At 42.9% G+C, this 15,004-nt stretch overlaps 1 protein-coding gene across 26 annotated transcripts in view; it reads left to right on the forward strand.

Moving 5' to 3' along the window:
* MICAL3 (microtubule associated monooxygenase, calponin and LIM domain containing 3) overlaps positions 1–15,004 on the forward strand; it is a 214,573-nt gene that overhangs the window by 93,176 nt on the left and 106,393 nt on the right. For all 26 annotated transcript variants that reach the window (XM_047741596.1, XM_047741598.1, XM_047741595.1 and 23 more), the window contains exons 2-7: positions 6,307–6,647; positions 8,370–8,577; positions 10,485–10,601; positions 11,006–11,107; positions 11,719–11,874; positions 12,882–12,982. In XM_047741596.1, coding sequence (XP_047597552.1) covers positions 6,384–6,647; positions 8,370–8,577; positions 10,485–10,601; positions 11,006–11,107; positions 11,719–11,874; positions 12,882–12,982 — 948 coding nt within the window. In that variant the 5' untranslated portion in view covers positions 6,307–6,383. The remainder of the gene's footprint in view (positions 1–6,306; positions 6,648–8,369; positions 8,578–10,484; positions 10,602–11,005; positions 11,108–11,718; positions 11,875–12,881; positions 12,983–15,004) is intronic.

Here is a 15,004-nt window from a genome sequence, read left to right on the forward strand (position 1 = left end):
AAGAGGAAGACTTTTTTATTCAAGTAGAATTAACATACAATGTTACATTAGTTTCAGGTGTACAGTATAATTTAGCAATTCTATACATTTCTCAGTGTTCATCAAGATAAGTATAGTCTTAATTTCCTTTTCTGTTTCACCCACACAGCTCCCCTGTAGCAACCACTAGTTTGTTCTCTGTATTTGAGTCTTTTTTTTTTTTTTTTGGTCTTTTTTGTTTGTTCATTTGTTTTGTTTCTTAAATTCCGCATATGAGTGAAAGCATATAGTATTTGTCTTTCTCTGACTTATTTCACTTAGCATTATACCCTCTAGAACCATCCATCTTGTTGTAAATGACAAGATTTAATTATTTTTTATGGTTGAGTTATACTTCCTAGTATATATCCCTCACATCTTCTTGATCCAGCCATCTATGGATGGATATTTGGGTTGCTTCCATATCTTGAAAAGTGCTACATTCTTGCTAGTGTCTCTTAGGACATTGCTCCCTGTCCAGGCTGACCTTTGCATTTTTAGATACAACTTTTTTGGTAGCAAGGTAGAAGTCTCTGTAACACGTATCCAGTTCTCCTCCACCTTCCCCAGCCATGCAGGCCAAGGCCAGTGCTTTTCTAGGACTGGTCCTTCCAGTGTGGAGCTTCTGGGCTCCCATACTGAATCCCTTGAAGAGATTCTGTTCCCCTCATCAGCTCCAAAGAAACTGTGTTTCCACTACAGGTCAGGCTCTAGCTACAAAGACGTGGGCCCTACCCTAAGGAAGCTCTTAGTGGAGGAGGGAGCCATTTATGTAATGACTTTGTGAACTGAGAGTAGCAGGTGAGTAATACAGTATGACTAAAGAGCAGATCTAGGGTTTGGGGAAGGGCACCGAGGTAGGGTGGTTTTATGTGACCTCAGCATCTTGCTGAGTGTCAGTTTGATGCTAAATAGGATGGGAAGTCAGAAACAAGCTGAGGATGGACTAGTGCAGAAACAAGAATGCAGGAGAAAGACTCCTTTCCCAATTGTATTTTGGGCTTGCTTCCTAGGTACCTGCAGAACTTTAGATAAGGCTGTGAGAGAGATGCCATTGGTGCCTGAGATGGGAAATAGTAGGAGGCAACAAGGAGTCTCATTCCCAGACTGTCTGGTTCAGTCAGCTCCTTGCCTCCTGAGGTGAGGGCCTCTGTGTTCCCATCCACAGATGATAGTAGCCTGAGTGGCCTTTGTTGCAGAAAGACTGATCAAGAGCTCAAGGCACTTGGAAACTTTGGTCTTTGTTTCTGAGACAAAACACACAGGAATCTCTATAATCTGAAGCGCAGTTTTCATCTAAGTTTCCGCCTAATCACATTCCAAAACCTGCCTTCCTGTAGATCTACTTACTGCTAAGATCTTTTTAGACAAGTCACAGCTCTGACTGAATGGGTTAGGGAAAGAAGCATTTCTTAGATTCCTTAATAAGATTCAGAGATTTACACATCTGCTGGTATATTGATGCTGCAGTGGCTAGGGAGAAAATTAAACTTGACTCTGTTTCATACTTTTTTTTTTTTTTAAGAGAGGGAGAGGGAGATTCCTAAGCAGTCTCCACACGGGGTATGGAGCCTGACACGGGGTCCAGTCCCACGACCCTAAGATCGTGACCTGAGCCAAAACCAAGAGTCGGACACTTAACTGACTGAGCCACCCAGGCGTCCCTGGTTTCATACTCTTAAAGTATAATTTCTACTTTCTTGTTTTGTTTCTCTTTCCCTTTCCTATTTTTTAAGGATTTTATTTATTTATTTGAGCAAGAGAGAGAGAGAATGAGTGGGAGATGGGGAGGGGCAGAGGGTGAGGGAGAAGGAGACTCCCCGCTGAGCAGGGAGTCTGAAGCGGGACCTAATCCCAGGACCCTGGGGTCATGACTGGAGCCAAAGGCAGCTGCATAACCAACTGAGCCACCCAAGGTGCCCCTCCCTTTTCTTTCTTTCTTCCTTTCTTTTTTTTTTTTTTTTTTTTTTAAAGATTTTATTTATTTATTTGACAGAGATCACAAGTAGGCAGAGAGGCAGGCAGGGGCGGGGGGCGGGCGGGGGTGGGGGAAGCAGGCTCCCTGCTGAGCAGAGGATGTAGGGCTCAATCCCAGGACCCTGAGATCATGACCTGAGCCGAAGGCAGAGGCTTAACCCATTGAGCCACCCAGGTGCCTGCTCCTTTTTCTATCTTTAAAGATAGTTCTTCCCTCCTACCAATAATCATCCACCTACTCTAAGTTAGAGATTGAGTGTTCTCATAACCGGCTGTGAGTCAGTGACAGCTTTTTACTCTTGTTGTAAATAGAAACATAAATTCTGTTCCTGCATGCACTTCATAGGCTGCCTCTCCAGCATTTTCCTCCACAGCCAAGGAATGTGCAAGGCTTCTGAGTCAGCAGTCAGCTGCCACGGGACAAAACATGCAGGATATTGTCCACTTGCAGAAATTGCACCAGTGCCCTGGAAACCTGGCATCATCTCCTCTTCCTCTTCCCTCCTCAGACTCCTCACTTCCCCTTTCCCTTCCTTCTACACCTTGGCTTTTCAGTCCCCAGGATTTCTGGCCCCCTCTGGCCAGGTTTCCTGGTCTTTAGGTTCCTGTAATTACGAATACAGAATTTTCCCAGGATACTAGGATGTTTGGCACACAGGGATGGTCCAGGAGAGGCCAGGAGAAGCAGGATCTGAGTTGACCTTCAGGAATGAGGGAAATGAGGGCGACAACAGGAATGGCCCTTTTGCAGTGCTCCCCAGCTACTCTCAGAATGAATCAGAATGCCAGATTCCCCTTGCTAAATGACACAGTCCCAGTCCAACAGAGGTACAGAGTAATGCTGTAGCACTTGAGAGTATCTTCCTGCTGTGGTCATTTGGCTTGCAAAGTAGGAAAAGTGAGGCAACCCAGGGGAATTAATCTTGTGTTCTCTTACCTGGGTGCTTGTCGCATTGTTCCAGGAACCAACTTAACCTCTATTTATCTGTTGTCATTAGTGACCTGCAGGTCGAAATCCCTTAGACTGTGCATTTAATACTTGACTGTTGCTTGTGAGCAGGCTGTCTGCAGCTGTCTGGGAGCTGTGGCTAAAACCCGAAAGTCAGCAGAAGGATTGGGGGCCAGTTATTAATGAAGTTGTTCATCTAGGGTGGGGGTTGATTTGGAAATTCTCTGTGGTGGTTAGTAGCTCTGTGGAAGTGAATATTTCAAACAGAGTGGGCAACAGCCAACCAAGGAGGTATTAGTATACAAAGCAGAATTTTTCTTTGAAAATAAATGCCCAAGACACTTTAGGGAGTTGTAAGCTTAAAACAGGCATTATGACAGAGAAAAGGCTTTTAGAAATAATGTTGCAGGATTTTTTAAAAGATTTTATTTATTTGAGTGGGAGAGAAAGAGCGCCTGCATGCATGCAAGCGAGGGGGTGGGAGCAGTGGGAGAGGAAGAGAATCTCCAGCAACTCCACACTCAACATGGAGCCAAACTCGGGATGTGATCTCAGGACCCTGGGATCATGACCCAAGCCAAAACCAAGAAACAGATGCTTAACCAACTGAGCCACCCAGGTGCCCCAGTTGCAGGATTTTTAATGTTTTGGTTTCAGCAAGAACATCCTGGTACTGAGTGCTCCAGATGCTGGCAAGGAGTGGAAGGTGACTGCTTTTTAGGAACAAAAAGAAATCATTTTCTTCTTTGACAAGAGGCAGAGTGATCAGACCAGGTGTTTTCAAAGCTTTCCAAACATTATGACTCTGGTGGAGTCAAAGTCGACTATGAACAGAGGTCGGGCATGCAGGGTCAGGATTGCAAAATGCTGTCTGTTTGCCAAAAATGCAAATAAAGCCACAGAAATCTACACAAGGAAGGCAAGAGGCAGTCACTCTGGGACCTTTGTTTCCAGTCATCAGTTGTTACCTGTTACCCTTCTGCCTTTGGATAGACACTTCTTTTTTCTGCTCTTGCAAGATCTCTTTTTACTACGTACCATTTCTAAGATAAGCTTTGGCATGTAAGAAAAAGAATGGGCTCTTTTTAGGAATTTTAAAATACTTTTCTTGCCACATATTGTTTCCTGGAATAAACTTTTATTTAGGAGGATCTGGAGGTTAGTTCCAGTTAATTCTGTTTCTTGATGGACTCTTGGCCAAGTGGCTATTGAGACAAGCTGTGTTTTGTAGCAGTGTAGTTTTCCTATCTAGAGCCAGGAGAGGTTGTTGAGTAAGTACATATCTGAGATGAGAAGTCAAGTCGGTGTGTTCTGGGTGAAGAGTGCCGGGTCTGCTGACATAAAGGGAGAATGTCTGTTCTCAGTGGATAGCTATTGCTTTCTCCTGTGAAGCTTAAGACAGGTCTCCTCTTGATGCGATTTAGCCTTATAATATCATGGTAAGGAATAGAGAGACGAAGAATGTTACTTCTTCACAAAGGGGGATTCTGTTGCACAGACGCTTACCCAATGTAAGAGCTTCAGGACAGAACATGGTCTCATCCATGTCCCGAGCTTGGTGCCTTCTTCTGACGGTTGATTTCTTCAGCACATACAGTTTGATGGTTCCCAGTACTCTTGGGGGTTGCTTCTCTAAAAACTGAGTGAGTCACTTCTTACCTCTGTACCCCTCCTGACCACAGTGGATCAACACCCCCCCTTCCTCTGTCTCCCCCCATCTCCAAGAGTAAGTCTTCTTTAAAGCAAAGTTTCAGTGCAGCCCTGTTTGTCACACTAGTAGCAAATGTGACACTAGTGTGACACACTAGTGTGCCTATGATGGAGCTAGCTCAGACTAGAACACCAAGAGTGAGCGCTGTGACCATGAGGATTTTCTTAGTACTAAATTCGGAGAACTTCAGAATTGGAAGAAGAGTTTAGGTACCATCCAGTGTAGCCCCCTCATCTTACACCAGGGAAAATCAAGACCTGGTAAGGCAAAGTAACTTGCCCAAGGTCATGCAACCAATATCTGGCACAGGGGGCTCGGAGCTATATTAGTGCTCATCTCCTTGCTCTCACCCGCTTCTCTGTTCTTACTGTGCCTTAGTTTTCGCTCTTGGCCCTTTGCCTCCCACCTCCCAGTAGGAGTTCTAAGTTGTGATGATACATGCATGAAACGTGGTACAAAAATGATGAAACAGACTCCAGGGAGTGAGTGCATTAAAGGAGCATGTAAAGTGCCTTCTCCCATCTTAAAGCTTCTGTCCAGCAAACATAGGGTGGTTGATGTGTAGGTGTTTTTAATAAGTGGAAAGTGTAGACATTATCATTACTTTCAGATATGTTTGTGGGCAAAATGAAATGGCTGTAAAGTCTTCCCACCCTGCTGTGTACCACACGCAGGGGCAGGACTTTTTCAGTCCTTTAAAACCCTATTGACTTGGCAGCCTCTGAACTTTGTGCTTCTTAGACTGATGTGACACTGCCCTTTGCTTCTCCTCAGACCTCTCTCCGCTGTGCCTCACAATCTTGTTAGAGAGCTCCTCTTTCTCTACCAATTACTTACAAGTTGACGAGTCCCAGATCTCACCCAGGGCCCATGGCTCTCTCTTCCCACGGGCTGTCCTTGTGTGATTGTACCACTTTTGAAGATGCAACTACCATCTGTATGCTAATGACTCCTGAATCTGGGCCTGGGTTCCCGGCTACTCCCCCAGCTTCAAATACTTCCTAGCAAGTACCTCTCTTAAGGCAGTTCAGACATAATAAGCCAAAGGGTACTCACTACTCTCCCCTCACAAATGAGTTCTTCTGTTTTCTTCTGTTTTTAATTCATTGGCCTGGTGTCATTATTTACTCTGTGGCCTAAGCTAGAAACCCAAAAATCATTCTTGAGTCTTTCATCTGTAAAAGTCACTCACTCACAAGCCTTCCTACTTTATTTCTTTTCCTACCTTCCACACTTCTTCCCTGCCTGGCTAACACTGACTTACCCTGAAAGATTCAGCTTTCACCTTTCAGAGGTTCATCTTCAACGAGCACCCACTACAATTAGGTACTCATCATCTTCGTTCCGAAATCCCTTACACCTCTGTCTCTCTAATGACACTTAGCAAAGTACGTTTAACATTCTATTTATGAGTCTGTCTCACCCACTAAGCTGTAAGACCCTTGAAAGCAACATTGTCTTACTCATCTTTCCATCCCTAGTGTCACAGATAGTGCCTGGAATTCAGAAGGTATAGGATATACATTTGTTGAATAAATGACTGTGATACTTCAGAACTTCATCTGAGAAGGAGTTACGTCTCCTAAAAAATGTTTATAGGTAGAAATTTGGATTTGCTAACGATTCCTTTTTCTTAATTTATTTTTGTTAGATTAATGTGACAGAATCAAGTGGATCAACAGTCATCCCACTGCCCCCTTTGTTGGGGGGTGCTGAGAGTGGGGAAGCATGGAGGACAGTAAGAACGAGACGATGAATCGCGCTCACGTCCTCTTTGACCGGTTTGTGCAGGCCACCACCTGCAAGGGGACCCTCAAGGCCTTCCAAGAGCTCTGTGACCACCTAGAACTGAAGCCTAAGGACTACCGCTCCTTTTATCACAAGCTCAAGTCCAAGCTTAACTACTGGAAAGCCAAAGCGCTGTGGGCAAAGTTGGACAAGCGGGGCAGCCACAAAGACTACAAAAAGGGAAAAGCGTGCACTAACACCAAGGTAAGGGTTCGGTTTCTCCCAGGCCTTGGGGTCACTGACCTAAGGATTTAGCCACAAGAGAAAAGATGGTGAGGACAAGTAGGCCAAAGAAAGGGATTGAGTAGTGGTAGACCGGGTGAGAACTAGACAGTTTAGCAGAGACTTAGTACAGAAAGTCAGACTCTGTGAGTCTATTACCTGTGTTCAGTTGACTGTTCCATATCCCAGACCCTGTTCTTATTTCATGTATTCACATTGAACAGAGTTTTAGCTATTTAAGTACAACCCTGAAGTCAAGTGATATAGGAACTTTTTCCCCCGCTGAGAGCTCTGTTTTGAATTTCACACTATTAGGAGGATGCAGGTTGCTTAGCAAAGAAGAAGCCATGCCATGTTAGCATCCTGTCTGAACATAGCTTCGTGGTGCCTGGCATGTCATCTTTATAAAATCGTCATTCCATACTCAGTGACTAATAAGGTCTAGATAGTATTTGCTAACTTGGGGATCTGCCACAATCTTCAGACCTCTTTTCATCCGTATTCCAAAGGTTTGTTTTGATAAACAAGGGCTTTGTGAGCCAAAATATTTCTTTTGCTTTCTTCATGATCTAGGGAAATAGAGTTTTCATGAAATAGGTGAGGTATTCAGTCACCTGTGCACGGGGTAGGAACAGGGAAATGAGAAGGGACAGTCTATTTCCTGCTTTCCTCCTTATGTGAAAACACCTTCTTGTGAGAAAGTTTTTTGGAAAAAACTAGCAGAGAAACAAAATTGCAAGTGACTTCATGACTAGATTATTAATGTCCTTTCATGAGCTTTAATTTGCCCTGTGTAGAGACCTAGAGACCCTTCCCCCACGGGTTTGCCTCTGGTAGATACTCATCAGCAAAATTTAAGAAATTCAGAGAGGCATGACTGAGTGCAGTGTTTTATTAAGAATAATACAGGGGCGCCTGGGTGGGTGGCTCAGTGGGTTAAAGACTCTGCCTTCGGCTCAGGTCATGATCCCAGGGTCCTGGGATCGAGCCCCACATCGGGCTCTCTGCTCAGCAGGGAGCCTGCTTCCCCCTCTCTATGTCTCTGCCTGCCTCTCTGCCTACTTGTGATCTCTGTCTGTGAAATAAATAAATAAAATCTTAAAAAAAAAAAAGAATAATACAAATTAGTTAAGTGTGCGTTCTCACCTTGAGTACTTCTCTAGAATATGGGTTTTTAACATCATTTCCCTGGATTTTCAGTCCTAAGATGGTGATTTTAGAACTCTTTTTAACACATAAAACTTGGGCTCTTGGAAGTTACCTTCTGGGAATCCTTGAGTGGTAGATTCATTTCAGGACTCTGAACTATGTATTTAATAAATCTGTGTCTCCTTGGACAGAAATCTGCTTGACTTCGAAACCTTTCAGAAGGTTCTCTCCTGTTAATAAAAGGTGACAGTGATTTTTGAGTCATTCGTTGAAATGACCACTTCAGTATATTGTAGACCTACAAGGTGAACCCGTGCTGGGTTATGTGAAGCACTAACAGTTAACAGTCTCCTCTGTCCATAACAATCACCAGGTTTCCTCTCAAGTCACTGCAGATGCTCTCCTGTGACCCAGACAGGTCTGAAGATTTCTTAGGAGAATAGCCTAACTTGGAGGCTTTAGGGAATGATGGTTATCAGATCATGAAACTGTTAGAGAAATGTGAGCTTTCCTAAGAGGTGCTGCCTTTGCCCTGAAAGCAGATGTGTTTTTCAGTGTCTCATCATTGGAGCTGGGCCCTGTGGTCTCCGTACAGCCATTGACTTATCCTTATTGGGAGCTAAAGTGGTCGTTATTGAGAAACGAGATGCCTTCTCCCGCAACAATGTCTTGCATCTCTGGCCATTTACCATACATGATCTGCGAGGTCTGGGTGCCAAGAAGTTCTATGGCAAGTTCTGTGCTGGAGCTATCGACCATATCAGTAAGTAAAACCAATCCTCCTGCAGGATCCCATGCCTGCCCCCTACCCACTTGTTCAATAGAAAGAGATAGATTATTTGAGGAATTCATACTCAATAGCCCAATTTGTTTTGGTATTATTAACGTCCACTGTGCTTGGAGTCAAAATACCTGTGATGCGGTGGTTTATAACCTAGGACTCTTATCTGCAGTGCAAGTGTTATCTCCTGTGACATGAATTTAACTTAAGGATGTCTAAAGTTGGGTCTTGAACGCTTCCTGAGCACTTGGAGTGGGTGGGATGGGCATTGGGCCAGCCTAGGAAACACTACCAGTTTGAGCCTTAACCCTCTGGTGATTCTTAGGCCAGTGGAAAAAGCACGAAGCATGAGGCTCTCTCTAATGTGATATGATAGATACTCTACTGACATAAGGACAAAATGCTGCGGCGTCAGTACTGGGGAAACCACAGTTTTAGAAGCAGCCTCCTAGTTTAGTCACCAATGGCAAATCAGTAACGAGATTCATTTGGTTAGGTGATTCTCATGAGGTCTACAGCGTGGATAACTCTGGCTGAAATTTTGTCATCTCCAAGCTCAGCTTGGGCCTGTGCTTCTCTGAGATCCTATAGAGTAGATACAGGTCAGTGCAGACAGTGGTTTTCTCTCCATGACTGTCAAGTGGCGTGTCTGAAAGGTGATTCAGAATAGACAATGTCCACATTATGAAGTTTTGAGTCTTGTTTATTGATCATCGTTAATGATTCCAGGAGATTCTTATCAAGGAACTTTTGTTCTGAGCTCCTCCAGATGTGTCCTGCAAATACATCAAACTGTTGGACTGTTTGCTCTTCGTAGTGGTTGTGCCAGTTCACCAAACATTGGCCGGCAGCTGCCATAGTCCATTGGCAGAGGAAGCACTCTGCCCATCTGTTGGGCTATAATATGTAAAGCATCTTGGAATCTGGTTGTCTGCAAATATTAAATGTGTGCTAGAAGGAGATTTAATGAGCCTTTAGGAGTGTGACTCAGAAGGGTGGTGGTTGTGATAAGGGGGAAAAAACCAAGATGACTTAGATGAGGACCTGCACGCACCACATTAGTCAGAGGCTGCAGGTGAGATTGGTCTTAAGAGAGGACCAAGGTCATTTGATTTGTCTGGATTTGTGTGCCTTATGTGGAATTTGTTTCGGAGCTAAGAGAGTTCTACATTGGGGACTAGATTTTTATCTCAGTAGGCCTGGGGCTGCTACCGTGTCTGACACTTGGTGGTCACTCATTAGACACAGAATAAATAAATCTCACTGTGATAAGGAGCAAGATTTTCACTCATTTTGAGCCTCAGTTTCTGTCCCTGTAAACCAGTGGTGGGAGAGGGAATGGTAAAAGACTAAGGTTGGATGAAGGTTTCCCCTTCTCACTTTATAAGAGTGTATTAGATCAGGATGAAAGGGAGATGTGGGAATCTCAGGAAGTAGTGCAGCCCTTTTGTATCAAACTGGAAAACCCACTGCAGGGCGCACACCTTTTGCCTTCTATGGTAAATCCCTTGTCCTGTCAGGATTGTGGATTCTGCTAGATGACTGTGGCTCTGATGGAATCGGGGGAAGATGGAAAAGAAGGTCTCCTGTTGGCCACAATCTGTGTTGTCTCAGAGCTTTAGGTTGTTTTGAACACCCAGCCCAAAAGGTGGGCATGGCCTTACATGTCTTTTTAGAACATCTCGCACTGAATTGTATTTGCCCTTTAAAAAAAAAAAGAAGAAAGAAAGAAGCTATAGACTGTGGCTTGGAAAATGTCTCCAGCTACAGGAGGCTTTGAGAATCTGGATAAACTGTGTTGGTGGGCAGGTAAGAACCCAAGCAGTAATTGCTGACTAGTACTCTCTTTTTAGTGTGCCCTCACTGGTATCATCTTTTTGTTCCTGCAGGTATCCGTCAGCTTCAACTAATACTTTTGAAAGTCGCCCTGATCCTGGGCATTGAGATCCATGTCAACGTGGAATTCCAAGGTCTTGTACAGCCTCCTGAGGACCAAGAAAATGAACGTGAGTTAGGTTGAACAAATGAAGGAAGGATAAAAGGGCATGGAGTGTGTGAGAAAAAGATGAGCTCAATGGAGAAAAGTATAAGAATCTGTGGGTTGTTTTCAGAATGAGTTAAGAGGTTTCTTCAGTTGTACAGCCTATCTCTTTCAAGGGACTTTGGCTTAATGAGGAGGCTTTTGATATACTATTAGATGTTGCAAGCACTTGTATTCATTATAAAAAATCATGTCGTGGGGAACATTCTTTTGTGAGCCTTCTCCAAGGCTTTTTCCCCTGTGTTTTGTGTCCCATACTTTTACTCCTAGTGTTTTCAGTTTGGGGTTTTGTGCAGTGTGTATCTAGAGGTATCTTAGGTGTATGAATATAGTCTGGGTAATGACCTTCATTTTGACTTTGGTCCACAGGGATAGGTTGGCGGGCACTGGTCCACCCCAAAACCCATCCTGTGTCAGAATATGAATTTGAAGTGATCATCGGAGGGGATGGCCGTAGGAACACCTTGGAAGGTATTGGTCAATGCTGCTTTGCCTGGTTCATAGCAGAGTGAAGGGTGACCCCCCACCCACCCACCCAACCCTGCAGGGAGAGTTTGTATCATCAAAGAATCCACATTCCTTAGTATCTGCTTAATGTGTGCTATCTATTCTAACTGAATGATAGACCCAGCCTTGCACTAGCCAACTGGTATTTGGGTTCTCTTCTTACAGGGCACTTTTGTTAGGGCAGTAAGAGGTAATTAATTGGTTGACACTGCAGGATTATATCTATGTTTAGTAAACTGGTGGCTTCCTTTTCTTTCTCTTCTTTTTTGTTTTCTTTTCTTTTCTTTCTTTCTTTCTTTCAGTGGAATCCATTGCACTGAGTAGTATTCTGGTCAGTTAGATTTCACATTGTTAGTGCATGGGAGACTTTGACTTCCTTCCTGAAATTCATGTATTTTTTGGCAGGTAAACACCTTATTTTCAGATAGAAAAGAATTGTCCTAAAATTTTCCCATTGATTCCCATCCCACATGTTCCCCAATGTCTTCATCAACACCTGTTCCTGTTTGAAGTGATCTTCCTTCTTCTCTAGAGAGCCTTGATTTGGTCTCCTCTGAAAATTTCTTTCCTTCCAGGATTTCGCCGGAAGGAATTTCGTGGCAAGCTGGCCATTGCCATTACAGCAAATTTTATTAACCGAAATACAACAGCAGAAGCCAAAGTGGAAGAGATCAGTGGAGTGGCTTTTATATTCAACCAAAAATTTTTCCAGGAACTGAGGGAAGCCACAGGTTTGTATAGATGCCTCCAAAGCAATAGGGATAGAATTTAAATAACTACTTGTGATTTTTTCTCTCAGACGGTTTGGTAGAGTGGATGGTCATTGGCATTATTGCTATTATTTGCCCTGCTGCTCGCTCTTTCTCTAGTGCTTTCCTTACCACTGTCTCCTCTTCTAGCGTTCTTTATCCTCTTTACAGTGACAGGGCTGCTCTGGGCTTAGTTTCTATTTATTTGTTTGTTTTTAAGGGGCCGTTCTGCCTTTTACCAACTCTTCTCCAACCCTTTCCACTATGCTGTGGCTCTAAATAATGGTGCTCGATGCAGTAAGCTACTGATGGGTAGTTCTCTGGTTCTCTAGAACCTGACTTTAGATACTGAGTATACAGTCTCCTGGTGTTCCAATTTGGGCATGAAGTAAACCACGTGCTAGATAGGAATGAGATTATTGTATGATAGCTTTTGAATAAATTAACTTATTTTGCTGCTGCAAAAGTGTGCATCAGATTTCATTTCTCTGTTTTCTCGAACATGATTGCTTTTCATTATATCTGTTTTTTAGATTATTGAATTATTATTGAATTAAAAACATCAGTAGTTCACTCTCTGCTTCCAGACATCTAGTTATCTGTCCTGTTACGAGCAGAGGTGATTCTCCCAGTTACTTTGATAACTGTCAAGATGTTTAACTTGAAAACTAACCCTGACCTCTTACTGGAAGTTGACCTTTCTTTTTCTTCCAGTCCTTCTATTTCTGGTTACTATTGATCATGGTTTTTAGGATAACTTAGGGTATCAAGTGAATTACAGAGCAGTGCAGGTATGAACATAGCTCCCCCTCTTCTCATGAACTGAATATGCAGGAAGTAAGAATGTGGGCTCAGACATCTTTTTATTTTCACTTTCTCTGCCTAGTGTTACAGCCTGGTCTCTGTGGACACATGTAAATGTTCTGGCTGTCCTAACGTACCTTCATTTCAGCAAGCCCACATGTGACAGATTTGCTTTCTGGTTGCAGGTATCGACTTGGAGAATATTGTCTACTACAAAGATGACACACACTATTTTGTTATGACAGCCAAAAAGCAGAGTTTGCTAGACAAAGGGGTGATACTGCATGTGAGTAATGGATTTCTTTCAAACCTCTTTTATGTTGTACAAGGTAATATGACCACTAAGAGAAAGAATTTTATTTTCTGATGAGTTTTTCCTGCAAGGGAAGGAAAATGAGCACCCAGTTCATCTCCTGGAAACATGTACTCCTCTAATGTTTTTTAGTTTAACTTCTAAAAATTCTTTTGTTATGGAGAATTTCAGATGTAAACAAAAGTAGAGAGAATCATATAGTGAACCCCCCCCACCATGCCCACTATCTTGCTTTAACAATTGTCAACACATGGCCAGTATTATTTCAGTAGTACCTCACCCCACTCCCCACTCCTGCCATTGGATTGTTCTAAAGCAAATCTCAGATCTCAGTTATTTTGGATACCCAGTTTAATTTTAGGAGATTTGGTATGTCATTATAACTAATTCTGCATATGACTGATTAGTAGTTGGTTAATAGGTCGTCTTTTGGAACAGGGTGGTAGGGGAAAGGGAGTTTGACCTGAAAGTCTGAGAATGGTTCTGGTTTTACCACAGATATGTCTCAGAAGTCTAGGGAACACTGGCTGGATCAAGGTATATTTAGACCTCTTCGTGACCTAACAATCATGAGAGGTCTGCTTCAGCCTTTTTTCCAGGTGGATAATTGTATGACATTCCCTGAGATGATGAACAGAATATGAAATCAGAGAACCACAGGATAGGTGGTTCTCTATCCTGTGGTTCTCTAAGGAGAGTCTCTTAAGTCTTATATGGTGCTCAGTCTGAATCAGAATTACTATTCCCATGTGATGAATTGGAAAGAAGAGGCACCAGATGTGCTGATTCAGGCCTCTACAGGTCTTACCACAGACTCCTGGCCAAAGTTCAGGGTGCCTTTGTCTCTGCAGCACTGAGTTATACTGTTGCCATATCTGAGAGCAGCTTTGGGGGCAAGCCAGTGATGGGGGCAAGCCAGTGAACACGTGCCTGCTGCACAGCCTCTTCCCAGTCACAGACCTCATTTTCTGTTTCTCAGCCTTGAGTTCCTTTATGTACATGAGGAGAAACAGGACAGAGCAGTTCATGCAGCCCATTCTGCCAAAAGCATAAGCAAGATGGCAAGATGTACTTGGTTTGATGCTTTATCAGTAAGAAATAGCCAGTGAACCCGGGGGTAGGCTGTGGACTAAATTAAGACAAATCTATCATCTTAGGTAGAATAGTGGTTATTAGTTGAAATTACTGTTTTATTGTGCTTCACAGTTAGTGCTTTTTGTTTATTTATTTATTTTACAAAATTGAGGGTTTGTGGCATCCTTGCACTGAACAAGAGAATTGGTGCAATTTTTCCAAAAGCACTTGCTCATTTCATGTTTCTCTGTTATATTTTGGTAATTCTTGACAGTACTTCAGACATTTTCATTTTTATATTTGTTATGGTGATCTGTGATCAGAGATTATAACTTGCTGAAAACTCCAATAATGGTTAGCATTTTTTAGCAATAAAGTATTTTTTAGTTAAGGTAGGTTCATTGTTTTTTTAGACATAATGCTATTGCACACTTTTTACAGCATAGTATAAATATAATTTATATTTACTGGGAAACCAAAAAAACTCATTTGACTGCAAGTTGTGACATTCACTTTATTGTGACATTCACATTGTGGTGGTCTGGAACTGAACTTGCAGTATCTCGAAGGCATACCTATATATAGGAGCCGTCTAGAATGCCCAGACCTGATATACTTTTGCTTTTTGTTTATTCTTCTAGAAGGCAGGGGCCATGTTTCTATGTGTGCTGCTAATACTAAACCGGTTGTAGTCACTTACTCGATTTTGAACAAACATGGTTTCAAGGACCAACTTGAGTATTTGTGTTTTGACTGTTAACATCTTGTAGTGGTAGCTGGAAGTACCATCAGGGACACTTGGAAACAAACCATAGGCCCCACTTTAGGAGAATAGAGATCTGGCTCAGTTAGCCAGGAATCTCCAAAACAAAAAAGGAATTTTTCAGTCCTTTTATGTGGAAAGCCCATTTTCCTCTCATC

Source organism: Lutra lutra, chromosome 8 (genome assembly GCF_902655055.1).
Source record: "Lutra lutra chromosome 8, mLutLut1.2, whole genome shotgun sequence".
Classification (NCBI taxonomy): Eukaryota; Metazoa; Chordata; class Mammalia; order Carnivora; family Mustelidae; genus Lutra; species Lutra lutra.